General features: G+C 43.2%; 2 protein-coding genes across 2 annotated transcripts in view; one reads left to right on the top strand and one right to left on the bottom strand.

Annotated features, from left to right (window-relative positions):
- The first annotated feature begins 1326 nt into the window (after nucleotides 1–1326).
- On the top strand, nucleotides 1327–8657 carry ECRG4 (ECRG4 augurin precursor). The gene is made up of 4 exons (XM_060233780.1): nucleotides 1327–1450; nucleotides 3175–3222; nucleotides 4269–4426; nucleotides 8276–8657. Exons 1-4 carry the CDS (start codon nucleotides 1366–1368, stop codon nucleotides 8435–8437), a joined length of 453 nt encoding a protein of 150 aa, XP_060089763.1. The 5' UTR covers nucleotides 1327–1365; the 3' UTR covers nucleotides 8438–8657.
- Nucleotides 8658–10325: 1668 nt separating this feature from the next.
- UXS1 (UDP-glucuronate decarboxylase 1) overlaps nucleotides 10326–15830 on the bottom strand; it is a 49633-nt gene continuing 44128 nt past the window's right edge. The window contains exons 12-15 of the mRNA XM_060233779.1: nucleotides 14787–14847; nucleotides 13985–14042; nucleotides 13122–13225; nucleotides 10326–11148 (exon numbers count right to left, since the gene is read on the bottom strand). Coding sequence (XP_060089762.1) covers nucleotides 11017–11148; nucleotides 13122–13225; nucleotides 13985–14042; nucleotides 14787–14847 — 355 coding nt within the window. The 3' untranslated portion in view covers nucleotides 10326–11016. The remainder of the gene's footprint in view (nucleotides 11149–13121; nucleotides 13226–13984; nucleotides 14043–14786; nucleotides 14848–15830) is intronic.

Genomic DNA, 15830 nt, shown 5'->3' with positions numbered 1-15830 from the left:
AAAATATGGAGCAGAGGTCCATCAGTGGCTATTAGCCACAGTATATGTATATGTGTGTATGTATATATATATATACACACACATATATTGGTCACTGTGTGACACAGAGTGTTGGACTGGATGGGCCACTGGCCTGATCCAACATGGCTTCTCTTATGTTCTTATGTAAAAGAGACTGAGAGTAAAATGACCAATACTGTAATGCCCCAGTGTAGATCTATGGTGCAGCCTCATTTGGAATACTGTGTAGAGTTCTGGTCACCACAGGGTGGGGAAAGTGGACAAAGTGACATTTTTCTCCCCCTCCCAAAATTCTAGAACTCAAGGGCATCCAATTTAGCTGATCTGCAGTAGGTTCATGATGGACAAAATGGAATATTACTTCATTGCCAAAGGATAAAGTGATGGCCACAGGAATAAACATGATTAAAGGGGGATTAGATAGTTTCATGGAGGATAAGTTTATCAATGGCTACTTGCTATGGTGATGGAGGGGAAATCTGCACATTAAAAGGCACTAAACCTCTGAATCCAGAGCCAGGAGGCAACATCAGGTGAAATCTTGGCCTCTGTGCCCTGTTGTTGGCCCTTCAGGGGAAGTGGTTAGCCACTGTGTGAGACAGAATGCTGGGCTAGATGGACCACTGGTCTGATCCACCAGGGCTCTTCTGTTCTTAAATTAGAAGCTGGCAATCCTCAGTGGTGCTCACTACCTATTCTCAAAATTTGGAAAGGCTGAACAAGGTTGTGGAGAGCTTTCTTATACGACCAAATTTAATGTGCAACAATTTTGCACAAGCCGTGTCCTGGCTGGGCAATCCACAGGACTGGTCGAGCATGCCTGCCAGTTCACTTTGTTAGCTGAAGTGCCTCCCAGTGAGGAGTAGCTCCCAAGGCATGTCTTGTGTGAGAGGGAATGGTTTCCACTGAGCACCCGGTTGGAAGCCACTCTGCAAATCCGGGGAGGGGGTGTGTGAACAGGCCGCTTTCAAGAATAACAACATTTCATTCCAGAACCAATTAGTGGCCACTTCTTCAGATGCCCTGACTGAGGGGACCCTCGCCATCGACGGGCTTTTCTCTAACGTGCCACAGGCTCCTATTGATTTCGTGGTTGTTGCAACCAACTCCGGGAGGGGGAGAGAGGCCAGGGCCAGGGGCCTACCTGCTCGCAGTTGTCGGAGAAAAGCACATTTGCCTCAGTCCGTAAACCCTGGCCGGCGTCCACCAGCAACACTTCGGCAGCGGCCAGCCAGGGCGGGAAACTGGCGGGCCGCTCTGCTGAGTCCAGACCGCTCTCCCGCCCTCTCCCTTTCGCCTTCCCAGGTGCTGCACTCGCCAGTCGCCGGAGACCCTCTTGCCGAGATGTCGCCGCTCTCCCGCTTGTCCGCCCGGGGGGCGCTCTCTCTGGCCGCCCTGCTGCTCGTCCTCGTCGTGGCCTTCAGCCCCGGTGAGTCGGAAGAAGGGAGGCAGCCCGCACGTGGGGACAAGAACGCCTGCTTGCAAGGGGGAGGGGAAGCTGCTGGAGAGGAGCTTATGTGTGCCGCCCCCTCCCCAGACAGTCTACGGCCCTTAAGCCCCGCCAAGATCCCTTAAGGGTGCATTTATCGGGGGGGGGGGCGGACGAGTGGGTGATTTGGATCCTAGCCTATGTAAGCTGATGGAAACGCGGTTGCTGAAAGGGAACTTTGGAGAAAGGCTTCTGTGCTTTTCAAAGGAACTCTTCAGGCAACGACACTCTCTCCCAGCATGGAGATGCAGTGATACAGCTTTGCCTGCTGGATTTCTGCTTGCCACTCAGACGCGCGGAGGCTTGCCAGGGGGGTGGGAAATGACCTGACAAATTGTTTGTATCTGAAGAAGTGTGCATGCACAGGAAAGCTGATACTTTGCATAAAACTTCGTTTTATGCAACGAAGGTGGCACTGGATTCAAACTTTGTCCCGTTGACAAATCTGAGTTTCTAACCCTTGTTAATGCCATTTTAAACACTTGTTAATCAAATCCCAACCTTTTTTCTGGCAATGTCTTCAATGGCTGCACTGTCAGATCAAAATTCAGGACATCCCCCAAATGTGGACCTGCAATGCTGGGAAAGGCTGCACTGGTGGAATATCTGCCTGTCATACAGTTGCTAAGGCACTCGATGCTCCCAGAGAGGGGGGGGGGGGAAGGAACAGCCTGCTATCACTCCTTCCCACAATTCCTCTGGCAAATGGTTGTTTTTAAATCTTTTGTTTGCATCTAAGATACCATGACCCATCTGTATTCTCCGTCTCACCTTGCATGCTTCTTGTGCTATATCAGTGATGTAGTGATAGAAATAGGCTCCAGACACATGTATTACAATATTACATATCTTTGAAGCTGGAAGGCAGGGAAGAAGGCTAGCCTTTTTCTGTGTTTAAAAAGTACTGTGCCCCCCCCCCCCCGTGTATCTTTGTCTTTAATGGCAAGCATAGTAAGTAGAAATGTACAATTGACTCTTTGCCCAGCTAAAGATGTACCAGTGAGGAACAGCATAATTCAGTGAGAGAGAGATTCTAGTTAATAATTGACATGTACTTAGTGGTCAATTCACACTTTTACTATTAAAAGCTGTAAAGCTATATGTGAAGATGCAGCTATGGGCCCTGAATTCCACTCATTAGTCACCCTTTGCACAACTCTGTTAAAGCGAATGTCATTTTGCTTTCAAGTCACAGCATGCTGGAAATGATGGTGGGCAAAGAGAACCGCAGAACAGCAAAGCCAATGGTTTATCTAGCTATCTAAATATTGATAGGCTGCTCTTCTGGAGTTCAAAGCTGCTTGACGTATTTAAAAATACATCAAAATGCAATAAACCTTCAGTGAGGAAAAAACCAAAACAAATTCAAACAGCCAGCACCTGCTTGCTGTGTCAATCCTTTTAAAGTTAGGGTGTATGTGTCAGATTCAAGAGAAGTGGAAGGATTTTACTAATGCTTATTTTGTATGACTAGAAGAGGTATTTGTGTACAGGCTGTGGGAGTGTATTCTCTTCAATAGGCAAAGAAAGGAACCTTAATTTGCCCCTGGACATCTTGTTTTCCCTGCTTGCATATACAGTCACGTTCCTCATTGAGGAGGCAGTAGTTACTTAAATATTTTCAATTTTTTAAAAAATCTGATGTATGTACTTGATTCATTTAGGTGTTACAAGAGGAAATAAACTTAAGGTGATGCTTCAAAGACGAGAAGGTAAGGTTAATCTCTTTCACCTAGTTTCCCAGTTTTTGTGCCAATAGCTTAATTAGGCCAGAAACACATGTTCTAATTGCTCCTTGTGTCCTGAAACCCCTGGCATTGATTCTTTTTTGTGAAGACCCATTTTAGTTTGCCTCCCCCCCCACCCAGGACATTTTTCAGAATAAAGTTTTCAGGGAGAGTAAACCTTTCCCACTATTTTCCTCTTTTCATAAACCCACCCAGATTCCAGATCCATGGAATGTTTGTAATGAAAGAACAAGTCTAAAACTAGTTAATGAAAGAGACTGGGGTTGGATCCTTTCAGTTTTCCACTGGATCTCACCTGATTCTGCTCCTCTCTACAACCCCCATCCCATATGGCTTTTACTTCTGTGAATTTCATAATACCTGGCATAACTTTTTAGTGGTTAAAAAGAAAAAGCTCCTGGTTCTTCTTTTGCCAGAAGAAAAGTTGGTAGGAGCAAACACTAGGTGTGGAATTGCAGAGTAAAACTGGCAGGTGGAGGAAGAGTCAAGTACCCTTTCTCCATGCTTCTTTTATTCCAGGTTTGCTTTTCAGAGGGAAAATTGTGGTCATGGTTGAAGGCATATGTAGTTCCAGACCTGCACCTGTCTGTGATAGAGATATGTTAAAGGATGTTACCTTTAACTTCAATATTGTCTTCACATCTTGCATAAATATACGTACTGTAGTTCGGTGATATTGTTTATTCTGGGTCTCCCACCTGCATCCAACAGAGAATGGAGGGGTGAGGATAGGATTTTTGCCAATTTCCTCTCCTACTGCAGACCTCCAGCTTCCTCCTTACGCTGCTTTGGGCAAGGGGGCCCAGGAACAGCATTTTGGGGAGCATTTGGGACCACAGTGGGAGGAAGGAGGTGAAAAACCTACAGGCTGATGATGGAAATCCCTCCATCCATGGAAATTTCTGGTGGATCCAAGCCATACCAGCAACACCTTTCATGTATTTGTGTGTTCATATACCATGAGCAGCCTTTAGAATAATAAAACATGTGTTTTCTTATTCTCATCCCAGCCCCAGTTCCAGCTAAGGGAGAAGTGTCAGTCAAAGAAGATAAGGCGAAAGAATTCTTAAGCAGCCTGAAACGCCAGAAACGCCAGCTTTGGGACAGAAGTCAACCTGATGTACAACAATGGTACCAGCAGTTCCTTTACTTGGGATTTGATGAAGCTGTAAGTCACAAAAATTTCAGTTTAAACATTGAGAGAAATACTAAACATTACAGGTCATATGGCCACATAGTTGTGAAATGGTGTTTTTTTCCCCATTTGATGTATCTGTGGACATAGTCTTGAAGAGTCTATGGCATTATACCCATCTGAAGTTCCTCCCCTTTTCAAATGCCACCCTCCCTGGACTCTAGTCCCCAAATCTCTTGCAATTTCCTAACCTGGAGTTGGTACCCCTATCGCCTTTCCACTCAATAGCCAACCTACCATTATCTGCCCATCTGTCTTCAGCTTTCTCCTCCACCTGGCAGCCTCTACCTAGGAAAACCATGGCCAAATCATGTGGTGCCAGATACTGAACAAGGCCCACTTGTATGGTAGGCATACTCAAGGACTTGTGGGGTGCTATCTCACATTTCCCTCTCCACACACACACTATTTCCTCTTTCTCTCCTGGCAACCCCATATCCTCTCTCCTTTCCCTGCTTCATTCTCTCCTCCTCAGCTATTCACCAGCCTACTTTTTATCTGCCTGCCATCTTCAGCTAGTTTTATTATTTACTTCATTTATACTTCACCTTTCTCCACAGTGGAGACACAAAGCAACATACATTATTTTCCTCTCCTTTTTATCTGCATAACAAACTGTGAGGCAGGTTAGTCTGAAAGTATGACTGGCCCCAAAACACCCAGTGAGCTTCCGTAGGAAAATGGGGGGGTTGAACCTGGGGCTGGTTTCACACTGTGAAATTTGACACAATTTTATCCCATTGCAAAAAAAATCCCCTTCAGTTTAAACTATTTCCAGGCTGAAGCAGCAGGATCCCAGCAGCAGTCAGAGGTTGTTCATTCACACTGCTAGCTCAGCTCAACCACAGACCTGCTGCAGAAAGGGTTGTCTTTTTTAAAAAGGCCCCCTTGTGTGTGCTCTATCAGAGAAGAGCACAAGCGCTCCTCGGAGACGGGTTAGGGGAAAAAAAATCCCAACCTTGCTAGAAATGACTTGGCGCAATCACACAGCTCTTCCATTTATGAATCGCCCCAGGGCATTCAGACAGCAGTCAATTATGCGACCTACATCCGAATCAGGGGGATAACACCAGGAAAATCCAGGTATCTTTTTTATGTGGATAGGAGGTGTCTAGATATGGGGTGAGTACGGGTGCAGCTCAAAGGGCAGATGTGCTTGTGTGATCGTGCACTTTTAATCCAAATGGGAGGCGGGGCTAGGCTGGGGCAAATCTCCTGTATGAAACCACCCTGGGTCTCCCAGACCGTACTCTGTTACACTACATTGACTTTCATAGGGTAGCTGTAGCAAGCAGCCAGGCCTAGCTGAGTCATGCAAGTCCAGTGGTTTTATCACCCAGATGTTGCTTCCATGTCTATGGTTGCCAGTCTCCAGGTGGGACCTTGAGGTTCCTCAGAATTACAACTCAGTTTCAGATGACAGAGATCTATCCCCCTGGAGAAAATAACTGCTTTGGAGGGTGGACTCTATGGCATTATATTGAGGTGAAGCCTCTCCCCCACCCTCTATCACAAAATCTCTTAAGAATTTCCCAACCTGGAGCTGGCAACTCCAGTTAGGCCTAGCTGCAAGATGTCCTCCCTCAAAGGCCAAAGTAGGCCTGAGAATGGATTTGCTCCCTCCCTCTTGGTTTTACTGAGAGGACCAGGCCTTGGAACCTTGTGGCTGCTTATCAACAGCCACTGAGGGAATTCTCCTGTGATCATTTTCATCTTTTTAAAAATCCCTTTTTTAAATTTCACATTTTTCTGCTAACCTGGGGTCCTTTGCAGGTTTGCAGAAAGATCTGTCTTGACCACTTACAGCTCCAGTCACTGGATTTAAGTATCCAAAGATGTGGCCAACTTCATTATTAGAATATAAGACAAAACTAGGCTGCAAGCCATTTTGGACTAGAGATGACCACAAGAGTAGTAAAGTTACACTAAAATATGAAAGAGATGAACAGGAGATGTGAGCTGTGTCTAGTGTGCAAAGACACAGTAATTTTGGCTCTCACACACTAAGTTTGATTTCAGCTCATTCCCATATAGCCACTTCTTATACAGGAATAGTTTTGCACGTTTTATTTATTTTGTACCATTTCATCATGCTCTTTCTTCAAGGAGTTCAACAAAGCACGCAGTATTCTCCCTCCGCCATTTAATCATAATAATTCTGGTAGATGGGTTTAGGATCAGAAAGTGCAGCTGGGCCAAGGAAGTGAGCACAGAGGGAATTTGAATGTGGTTCTTCCAAATCCCAACCTGATACTCTAAGTAAAGAAGATTTTTGGAATACTCATGGACAGTTATGGGAAGATGAAAAAATCTAAATACACAAACTCCTTTTGCTTATCGAAATGCTTTGTTTTATATCTGCTGTCTGCTTTTATTGCTGATCTTAGAAAACTACAGTAGAAACCACTTAGAGTACTGGAAAGGCAACACCAAAGTATTTTTGAGATTTTGTGGTGCAGGTCAGTTTGCATCTTATCAAGCTACCAATTCCAAGGCAAAACACAAACCAGCATTTGGAGCCTTCCTATGACATCAGAGACGCAACTAAAGTTTTGTGCTGGGCACTTGGCATAGCTTATTCTTTGTTTTTCAAGTCAAGAAATGTTACAATAGTCAACCAATAAGAAACAGATATTAAAACAGAAATGCTTGCTTAATGTTAATGTGGTGCAAACTATGTAAAATGCTAACCTTGTAATCATCGATAGCTGAGTAGAACTTGTATGTCCCAGCCGGGGCCAGCCCACCCACTAGGCAAACTAGGCATTTGCCTAGGGTACTGGCAGGGTGAGGGCACTAAATTTGGCCCCTGCCCCATAGGCAAATCCCTATTTGCCCCCCTCTCACCCTTCCTTACAATTTTAATGCCCAGGAACAAGCGGTGAAGCACCACACTCCCTGGGCTCTTTAAAGGTCTCCCCCATGATCAGCTGATCGGCAGGTAAAACCATACCAGAGGCTGGCGGCTCCTATGCCAGCCCTCAGGTGCGCTCGTGATCAGTGTGCAGGCAGTGGCAGGGGAAAAGATGAACAAGCAGCTGAGAAACAGCTGCTGCCACTGCTGCCTCCTCCCCACGCAATCCAGGAAGTTGGAAGTGGTGGTGGCCGCTCTCAGTGGTTGCTCCTCCTTCCTGCCGCCGCTGCCCCTGCGCTGATCACGAGCTTGCCTGAGAGCCAGCATAAGAGCTGCCGGCCTGTAGCATGGCTTTACCAGCCGATCAGCTGATTGGCGGGGGGGGGCAGCCTTTAAAAAGCCTGGGAGCACAGCGCTTTACTGCCAGTTCCCAGGTATTAAAATTGGGAGGGAAGAGGTGCTGTGGAGGGGGAAGGTGGGGCGGGCAGCGAGGACTCCCAGCATGACCTCCATGTATATGATAGCACCCAGTGAAGCCTTTGGCTTCTACTTTCAAATGCAGAAACTGATTTAAGTATTATGCTGGTGTCTAATCACTTTTGTGAAACTCCATTAAGGAATCTTAGAAGATTCTGCATTTGTCAGGTAATCGACTGAGCTCCCTGAGGTGATGAGATTGCCCCATCCTTAAGTTTTTAGGAGGCATTGTAAGGTAAAGGCTTTTAATGGAGTCTAAACTCCAGGCATTTTCTTGAGGAGAGTGCTTAAATGGGGTTTTATTGGGTTTTTAAAACTGGAATTATACACAAGGGAACAGGATATAAATATATACAAAGATGTTTTAGAACAGGCTTCATAGCCCAGTGTGTGCCTACAGGAAGCAGCTGCAGTTCTTGGAGGAGAGTATAAATATTTTAAGGCTGCCACTTTTAGTTAACTGCACTGTATTTCTTTTGTCCTGCATACAGAAATTTGAAGACGATGTCTCCTATTGGTCAAACTTAGGACGCAGTGGCCATGAATATTATGGTGGTTATTACCACCACCATTATGATGAAGATGCTCCTATTGGCCCACGAAACCCACACACTTTCAGGCATGGAGCCAGTGTCAACTATGATGATTATTAACCTTGAATTTTCTCTGATCGAGCACATCCTGAAGAGTAACAAGGACCTCTCCTTCCTTTACTGTCCCCTCTTTTTCAGGTTTTAGTTAGAATTGTTAAACGTAATGAGAAAAAAATGTAATTATACTTTTTTTAATATTCACTCAGTAGCGCACAATATATAGATGTGTTAGAATTGAAGCTTCATAATAAACTGAATTATTTCATCAATGTAATAAAAATAATTGGTCCAATTTCAAATTCCTAGATCTTGTAGGATGTTCCTATGAACTATCTATTCACATTTTTAAGAACTGTTATACAAAAACAATGGGTTGGAGTCTTGTCCCTCAGGAGCAGCATATTTTGGGCTATAGTAGGAGGGAGGAGAGAAATCCAAGCCACTGATTTGCAAAAAGAGGAACAGCACAAGCTTCAGTTCCCCTATCAAAAGCCAGCACCACTCAGTTTTCTTAAGCACTAGTCCTGTTCGACACACCAGTAGGCATGCTTGTACTACAGAAACATCACAAGCCTGACTGTATAGGCTTTGAAGATCTAAAGCGGTCCTTCAGTCCTCCACTTACAAATATCCAAGGCAGCAAACACTGCTATCCTCTGAAGTGTTCTAACCCATTAAAGCTTACACCACTAGCATGGTGTAATTAATTATCATATGGCATTCTGTGTAGAAGATTGTCCGGCAGCCAGAAATTCTAGCTCTTTTAGCGTTATGCACTACTAGGTGGTGAGCTAGACTTGTTTTAAAGGCAAGAGATGTTTCAGAGGCAGCTTGCCATTGCCTGCCTTTGGGTCAAAACCCTGATATTCCTTAAAAGTCCCCCTTCCGAATACTAGCCAAGGCTGATCCTGCTAAGCGTCTGAGACCTGACAAGATCAGGCTATCCAAGTCAGGGCACTGAAGTTTAAGAGTAGGATCTGGGAGACTTAGCCAAAATGACCTTGGGCCAGTCAGTCTTTCTTGGCCTCACTACATTCCAGGGTTGCTCAAGGACAAAAGGAAGCAGGGAAAACAATGTAAGCTGCTTTGGGTCCCCACTGTACAGATAAGCAAAACAGATGGGAGAAAGATACAATATGATGGCAGTGTACCACCAACACTGCTCATATAGTGAGGGGGGATAGTGAGCAGAGGCTCATAAACATCCTCACACATTACAGCCATAAAGGCTAAAATAATTCTTATGAACAGCAGAAATGAGAGTTTTGGTTACTTCACAAAAATCCAGAATATGTTTTACTTCTTTAAACAGAACAGGATAGCATCATCCCCATGGAAATGTAGAGCTAAACTAGACAATACAATACAGTATCCATGAGTCTACTACAGGGACATGCTGTCATTTTAGAGCTTTCTTTTTACTTCTGAAAATGCTCGAGGGCCTGATCTTGCTGGGGGTCCCAGCACTGGGGGTTGAGGCACTCCTGTGTCCCCGCCCCCCTCACATTCTAGGGTCCCCAGCAGGATCTCTCTCCTGTGGTGATTCCAAAAGTAAAAAAGTTCTACAATAGAGTCAAAGCACATACCCATAGCAGACTTGGGGGCATGGTTTTATCCACTTTGATCTTTAGGCCAATGTGAATGGATGCTGGGAATATGTCTACTAATACAACAAAGAACTGTTGTGCTGCTTCTCCTTTGGCCATGAGAAAAGCTTTGTGTGAAACTTTAGGCATGTGCTTAACTAATCTCTGTGGACCTTAATACTCCTCAAGGCTGGATTGTGCCACTGAAATTATTTCATATATTAACAATACAAAGAGGGAAGACTGTCAGTAAGTCAGGCACTTATATTTCCTGTATCACTGTTCATATTATTGTATTATGTGCAGAGCCAGACACACACACCCCAACCAGAGGAAGATTTTATGTGAAAAATTGACATCTGTAAGTTTCAGTATTTTATTAAAATAGCATCTTCAACCACCGGTAACCAATAATACATTAACCTTTTTTTTTCTCCCTGGAATACGCACAACACAGTAGTGATTTAAAATAGCATTTATCCATGATAGTCAGTGAAAATATTTCAAATTCAAGTGTGCAACTAGAACTAAAACATTTTGGGGGAAAAAGTTTTAAAGAATACATAAAGCTCTCATACAGCATTTTTATAATTCTATTAATACTAAATGCCAGTGTTTTGAATCACCTGACAATACTGCAAGCTTTTTTTTCCTTTATGCATAGTATCTCTCCTTTAAAGTACCGGCTTTATAAATAAATTGGCATTTTGTCATCTCATCTGCAGCTTCACAAAGAAACCAGTAAATAAAACTGTCAAGGACAGTCACAACAAAACAGTCTCACAACAAGGTATAAAACTTGAGAATACTAAAAAAAAGATACGTCTATTCCTATTTTACATAAAAAGACAGGTTTAAAAAGTGCAAGGCAAAGATTGCAGTTTTCTTATTTAGGCACATCCACTTCTTTAAAGCAAGCTTCAGAGTGAAATTCCAGTTTTTTTTCTTCTTCATGATACCTGTTCCTGAAGTCTCTTTTAAAAAAGACAATTACACCTTCTCAAATGTAAGATACAGAATTTATTTCCTGTTGAACTCAGTAGGGTTTTTTTTTTAGTTATGTCGGGTTCTTCCTTTTTTTATTCTGGCAGGTTTGGGTTTAGGGATATACTGATTATTCGCTTGATATTCCAGTTCTTTGCGGAAATAATGAATTGCTTTATTTAAGCCTTCTTCCAAAGGGACCTGTTTCCAAAGAGATAAGATACAGCCTAATGAACAGTGCTGTTTTGTGTTGAAGTTGTGAAAATACTTTTCTGGTCATGCAATCTTTCATCATCATAGCTATATCACAAGCTGATTATATGCAACAGATGCAATTATAATCATTATATGTTTAGATATCTCAACAAGTTATCTGCAGCTATTTTTCAGAGTTTATGCCTGTGAAAGCTATGCAAATCTAAGCTAAGCTATTCAGATCCAAAAAAATTTGTGAAATCAACATCTGGTAGGACTCTAACAACCTGTACTCTCAGAAGCCACAATTTGCCAAAATGCATTCTTTTCACCAAAGCAGCAGCAAAGAATTATTTTTGGGGGAGATGTGGGAAAAGACATGCTTTCCTACTAATGCATCTCTTCCTCTTCCCTTCGTTGGAAACATACGCGGCAGGAAAAAGGTGGACAGACCTGTGTTGGTCACAGGGGTGTCATGACCCAGATGGGGGTGCCACCTGATGCTGCCACCACTCTGGAATTAGGATCCCTTTGGAAGACCCAGAATACCCTCCCAAGCCTTTCTAATCCCTTGCTTTGGCCAAGAAAATAGGCTTGTAGACCAGGCAGAGTACCAAAGAACAAGAAATAGGTTTATTTTAAACAGGCAAATGAATAAAGGGGAAGTGAACAGATAAGGTGCTTTAACATGGGTGAAGGAAAATAAACATAAAGTCCCTAACGTGACTGAACTTAACTGTCCCTTGTTTGTTAGGCCCCAGGCCTCAGACTGCTCATTCTCTCCCTCAGAGTGAGGGTCTTCCTCCTAACAGCAGCTGTCCTGCCTGCTCGACCTCTCAGGAAGAAAGAACAGCGTCTGTCTCCTGAGCTTTTAAACTATTCTGCTCAGAGCCTACTTGGACGCCGATTGGCTGGGGATTGTAGGCTGTCTCTTCATTCTGGGGATTGTAGGCTGTCTCTTCATACTGAGACACAGGCCTCACAGGCTCCCTAGGTCCATTAGGCCTCTCTCTCACAGCACAGATCATGACAAGGGGTCTTGCTATCTCAAGCAGCAGCAGGAAGTCATCTCTCACCCTCGCTTTTTAAAAACGGTAGGCCAGAAGCCCTAAGGCATAATGGGTCTGATGTTCTCTCAATCCACTAATGACTCCAGTCCAGACAACTACATTTAATTGTTCAACAAATTAAAACACATGGGTTGAACACGACTACTGATAAAAAGAACATCTCAATCAAGCTGTTCTAGTCCCTTCTGCACAGCATTGCCAGAACCTGCACAGTTACTTCCAAAAGCTTGGCATTAAAGTGTGGGATAGCTGGCATACACCACATCCATAGCGGTAGCTGCTGAAGAGCTTGGGCAACCTCTACCGATTAAAAAAAATGGCAAGTTTCTATGATTAGTTGAAGGTCAGAATTTATCTGTCCTGGCCTGTGTTTAACACCTGCCAGCCAGGGAAGTGTTACCAGAGTGTCTGTGGTGCCCAAATCTGCCACTTAATTGCTTTTTGATAATCAGGTGTATTGCAGCACATGGCACCTTGCTAATGAACCATGGAGAGTGATTTCCCCCCAATTATTGTGAAGGGGCAGCTCGCTCCTCCATGCTGCAAGTAAAACACTAGATCCTTACACAGGGAGGGGTTGTGTGGCTCAGTAGCAGAGCATCTGCTGACATATTGAAGCCTCTGACATATTGAAGCCTCTGCTAATTTAAGTAACCCTGCTTTTTGTATTAAGAACAAATAATAAAGTAAACCAAAGAATGGTGGCAATTTCCCATTTCTACCCATAGTGTCATCAACATTTTTTCTCTGCCCTTCCTCATGTCACCCTGAAGAGGAAGTAGTGCATTTATCTGTTCATTAGGTCTGCCGTACATAGACAGTAAGGAGCACTGAGGCCTATTCACCAACTAATGTGGCTACATTTTGAAAATAAGTCCTATATAGTGATACTGTGCAAGCAATACATACCACAGGTTCCCAACCAAGTAGTAACTTGGCTTTCCTAATGTCAGGCTTTCTTTTCTGAGGATCGTCTTGCGCTTCTGACAGAAACTGGATTTCACTTCCACTGCCTATAAATTCATACAGAAGAGTTAATTTGCAAATTTTTATATTTTCAGTTTTTGTGAACAGGCCATGTAAGGTAATCTCTAAAGTCCCCACATTATCAGATATTCCTAGACAGATTGCATAAAAGGCTCCACAATCACCAACATTCAACATACAAAGTCAACAAATCACAAAGGCCAGGTGTATTCATAATGCCTGATCTCCAAGCCAAGCATATAAGATAGGAAGCACTTCAAGGGTGTATACAAGGGCTTCAAATTACCCCTCCCCCTTTTTTTGCTATGGTTTTCATCAAACCTGCATCAATATTATCAATATGGTCAACTAAAAAACATAAAACCTTCCCCCAACAGTTTGCAACCATTCCATCACTATATACCAGCAAAGACAAGTATGAGATAGGTACATTTTTATTTATGTATTAAAACATTTATATCCCAACTTTCCTTGTGGTTGAAGGCAGCTTTACAATGGTAAAAACATTTTCAGTGTAAAGGCAAAAATGAAATAACAAAACCCAAATCTCCCCCCCCCCCTTTCCTTAAAAGATGCCTACCAATTCATACTCCCTCAAAGCTGTGACAAACAGGCAGGGATGAAGCCCCCCCCCCCCCCCCTTTCAGGGAGCCCATTCCACAGAGCCATGATGGAAAATACCTGGGCTCAGGTCCATCAATGCCAGATGGACCACTCTTAAGTGGTGAGATTCTCAACAGATAGCTGCCTGACTTTGCTTAAAAGTACTTATGCTTCTTACTTACCAACAAGCTTTTTAATTAACTGGGCAAATTCTAGGATAGTATGTTCTTCTGGATTCCCCTAAGGATAAAATGAGGATTAATTAAAAAGCAAATAATCCTACTTTCTGGGGGAAATTGTGGGGGCGTTTTTGGTAACATGACCTATAGTAGAATAAACTATGTTCCTAAGTGTTACTTTATTTCAGAGTGACAGTAAACAGAAAACACATATTATTTTCAAATAGCTTAAGGCAACTTTTTTTTCCCTTTGGACAACAGAAGCTTGGGATGCAGCGTATTATTATAACAGTGGACAAGAAAATGTCAACCGTCGGTTATGAAATGCTGTCAATGGATATGTAAAACACAGAAACAGAAAACGCTATTGTTTCTGTAGACAATGATGTTAATAGATTCTAAATGGTAATTATCTTCCCTGTTTCACTTCTATCTTTTCTTACACGTGTGCAGCAAATAAAACCAGCAGAGTAGGTAGAACAAGGGCTTTTTTGTAGCAGGAACTCCTTTGCATATTAGGCCACCCCCAAATGTAGCCAATCCTCCAAGAGCTTACAAGGGCTCTTCTTACAGGGCCTACTGTAAGTTCTTGGAGTATTGGCTATGTCAAGGGTATGTGGCCTAATATGCAAAGGAGTTCCTGCTACAAAAAAGAACACTGGGTAGAACCATAACCCACAGAACTGCACAGTGCCATAAGGATTCTTCAACACTAGGTTCAATTGATTGAGGTACTGTGTTACTCCCCTTTCCATTCACTTCAATCCACATTAAGGAGAAAACTGGAAGCAAAGTGTTTGCTTACCAAGTTAACAGGACTGCTGATATTGCTGTTCATTAAGGCCACCAATCCATTCACAAGGTCACTGCAAAAAAAGAGGACAACCTTACTTAAAGTCAAGAATAATTTCCTTACACACACACTGCCTGATTTTGCTGTGTGCTTCTTAAGACTTCCACATGGAAAATTTCTATATAGTGGTAGATGTTATATAAATACCAGCTCCAGAAGTAAGCAAAACATAGTGAAACACAGAAGAAGAACAAAGAAGAACACAGAAGAAGAAGAAGACAGAAGAAGAGGAGGAGGATTTATACCATCCACTTTACTTGGGAGTCTCAGAGCAGTTTACAATCTCATTTCCCTTCCCCTCCCCCTCTCCAAAACAGACACCCTGTGAGGTAGGTGGAGCTGAGAGAGCTCTGTAAAGAACTGCCCTTGAGAGAACCTGCCTATATCCCCCAATGGGTCCCTCATAGAGAGCAACATTGTTGTCTGCTGGAGCAGATGTCTGGAATAACCTACATGTAATGGACATCCTCTTTCACCAATGGGAGAACTGTGAAGCAGCTGCCAGGACTGAATGCTAAAAATTATTTTGTTCAAATCAAGTTTCTAGGCATCCCATTGGTTTCTCCTTGGTATTCACTGGTCTAGGTGGAACACTGGCCAACTCAAATGCTACATCCATCACTGTGTGATGCAAACAAGAAAGCATAGGTTCAGGAAGGACGGTTTCCCCCCAGTTTCATCTTGCTGCTATAACTGGGAGAGGAAAGAGAAGTCAGGAAAGGATGTAAAATTAGGCTGTTTGAAACTTCCTTTCCACCTTAAAGACCACCTTCCTAATGTTTGTATCCTCAACACTAAAACAACTGAGGCATATCTGTTAATGCTGTGAGCTGGAGACAGCTGTTGAGAACTCTATGTTATGATTACTAGTGCTGTATTTATAGAAACTTCAAAATTTAGTAGTAAATAGGATGAAGCTGTAGGTTATTTATTTATTAATTTGCTCAGATTTTTATTCCACCCTCCCTGGAAGTGGGCTCAGGCTGGATCACAACA

The sequence above is a fragment of the Heteronotia binoei genome, chromosome 3 (assembly GCF_032191835.1).
Source record: "Heteronotia binoei isolate CCM8104 ecotype False Entrance Well chromosome 3, APGP_CSIRO_Hbin_v1, whole genome shotgun sequence".
In the NCBI taxonomy this organism is placed as follows: domain Eukaryota; kingdom Metazoa; phylum Chordata; class Lepidosauria; order Squamata; family Gekkonidae; genus Heteronotia; species Heteronotia binoei.
Note: the sequence above shows the minus strand (reverse complement) of the source record. Positions and strands in the feature narration are given on the sequence as shown.

Coding starts and splice junctions, on each gene's coding strand:
- ECRG4 (XM_060233780.1), top strand. CDS start 1,366: ATGTCGCCGCTCTCCCGCTTGTCCGCCCGGGGGGCGCTCTCTCTGGCC. Junction 3,223..4,268: donor GATGCTTCAAAGACGAGAAG/GTAAGGTTAATC, acceptor TTCTCATCCCAG/CCCCAGTTCCAGCTAAGGGA. Junction 4,427..8,275: donor ACTTGGGATTTGATGAAGCT/GTAAGTCACAAA, acceptor TCCTGCATACAG/AAATTTGAAGACGATGTCTC.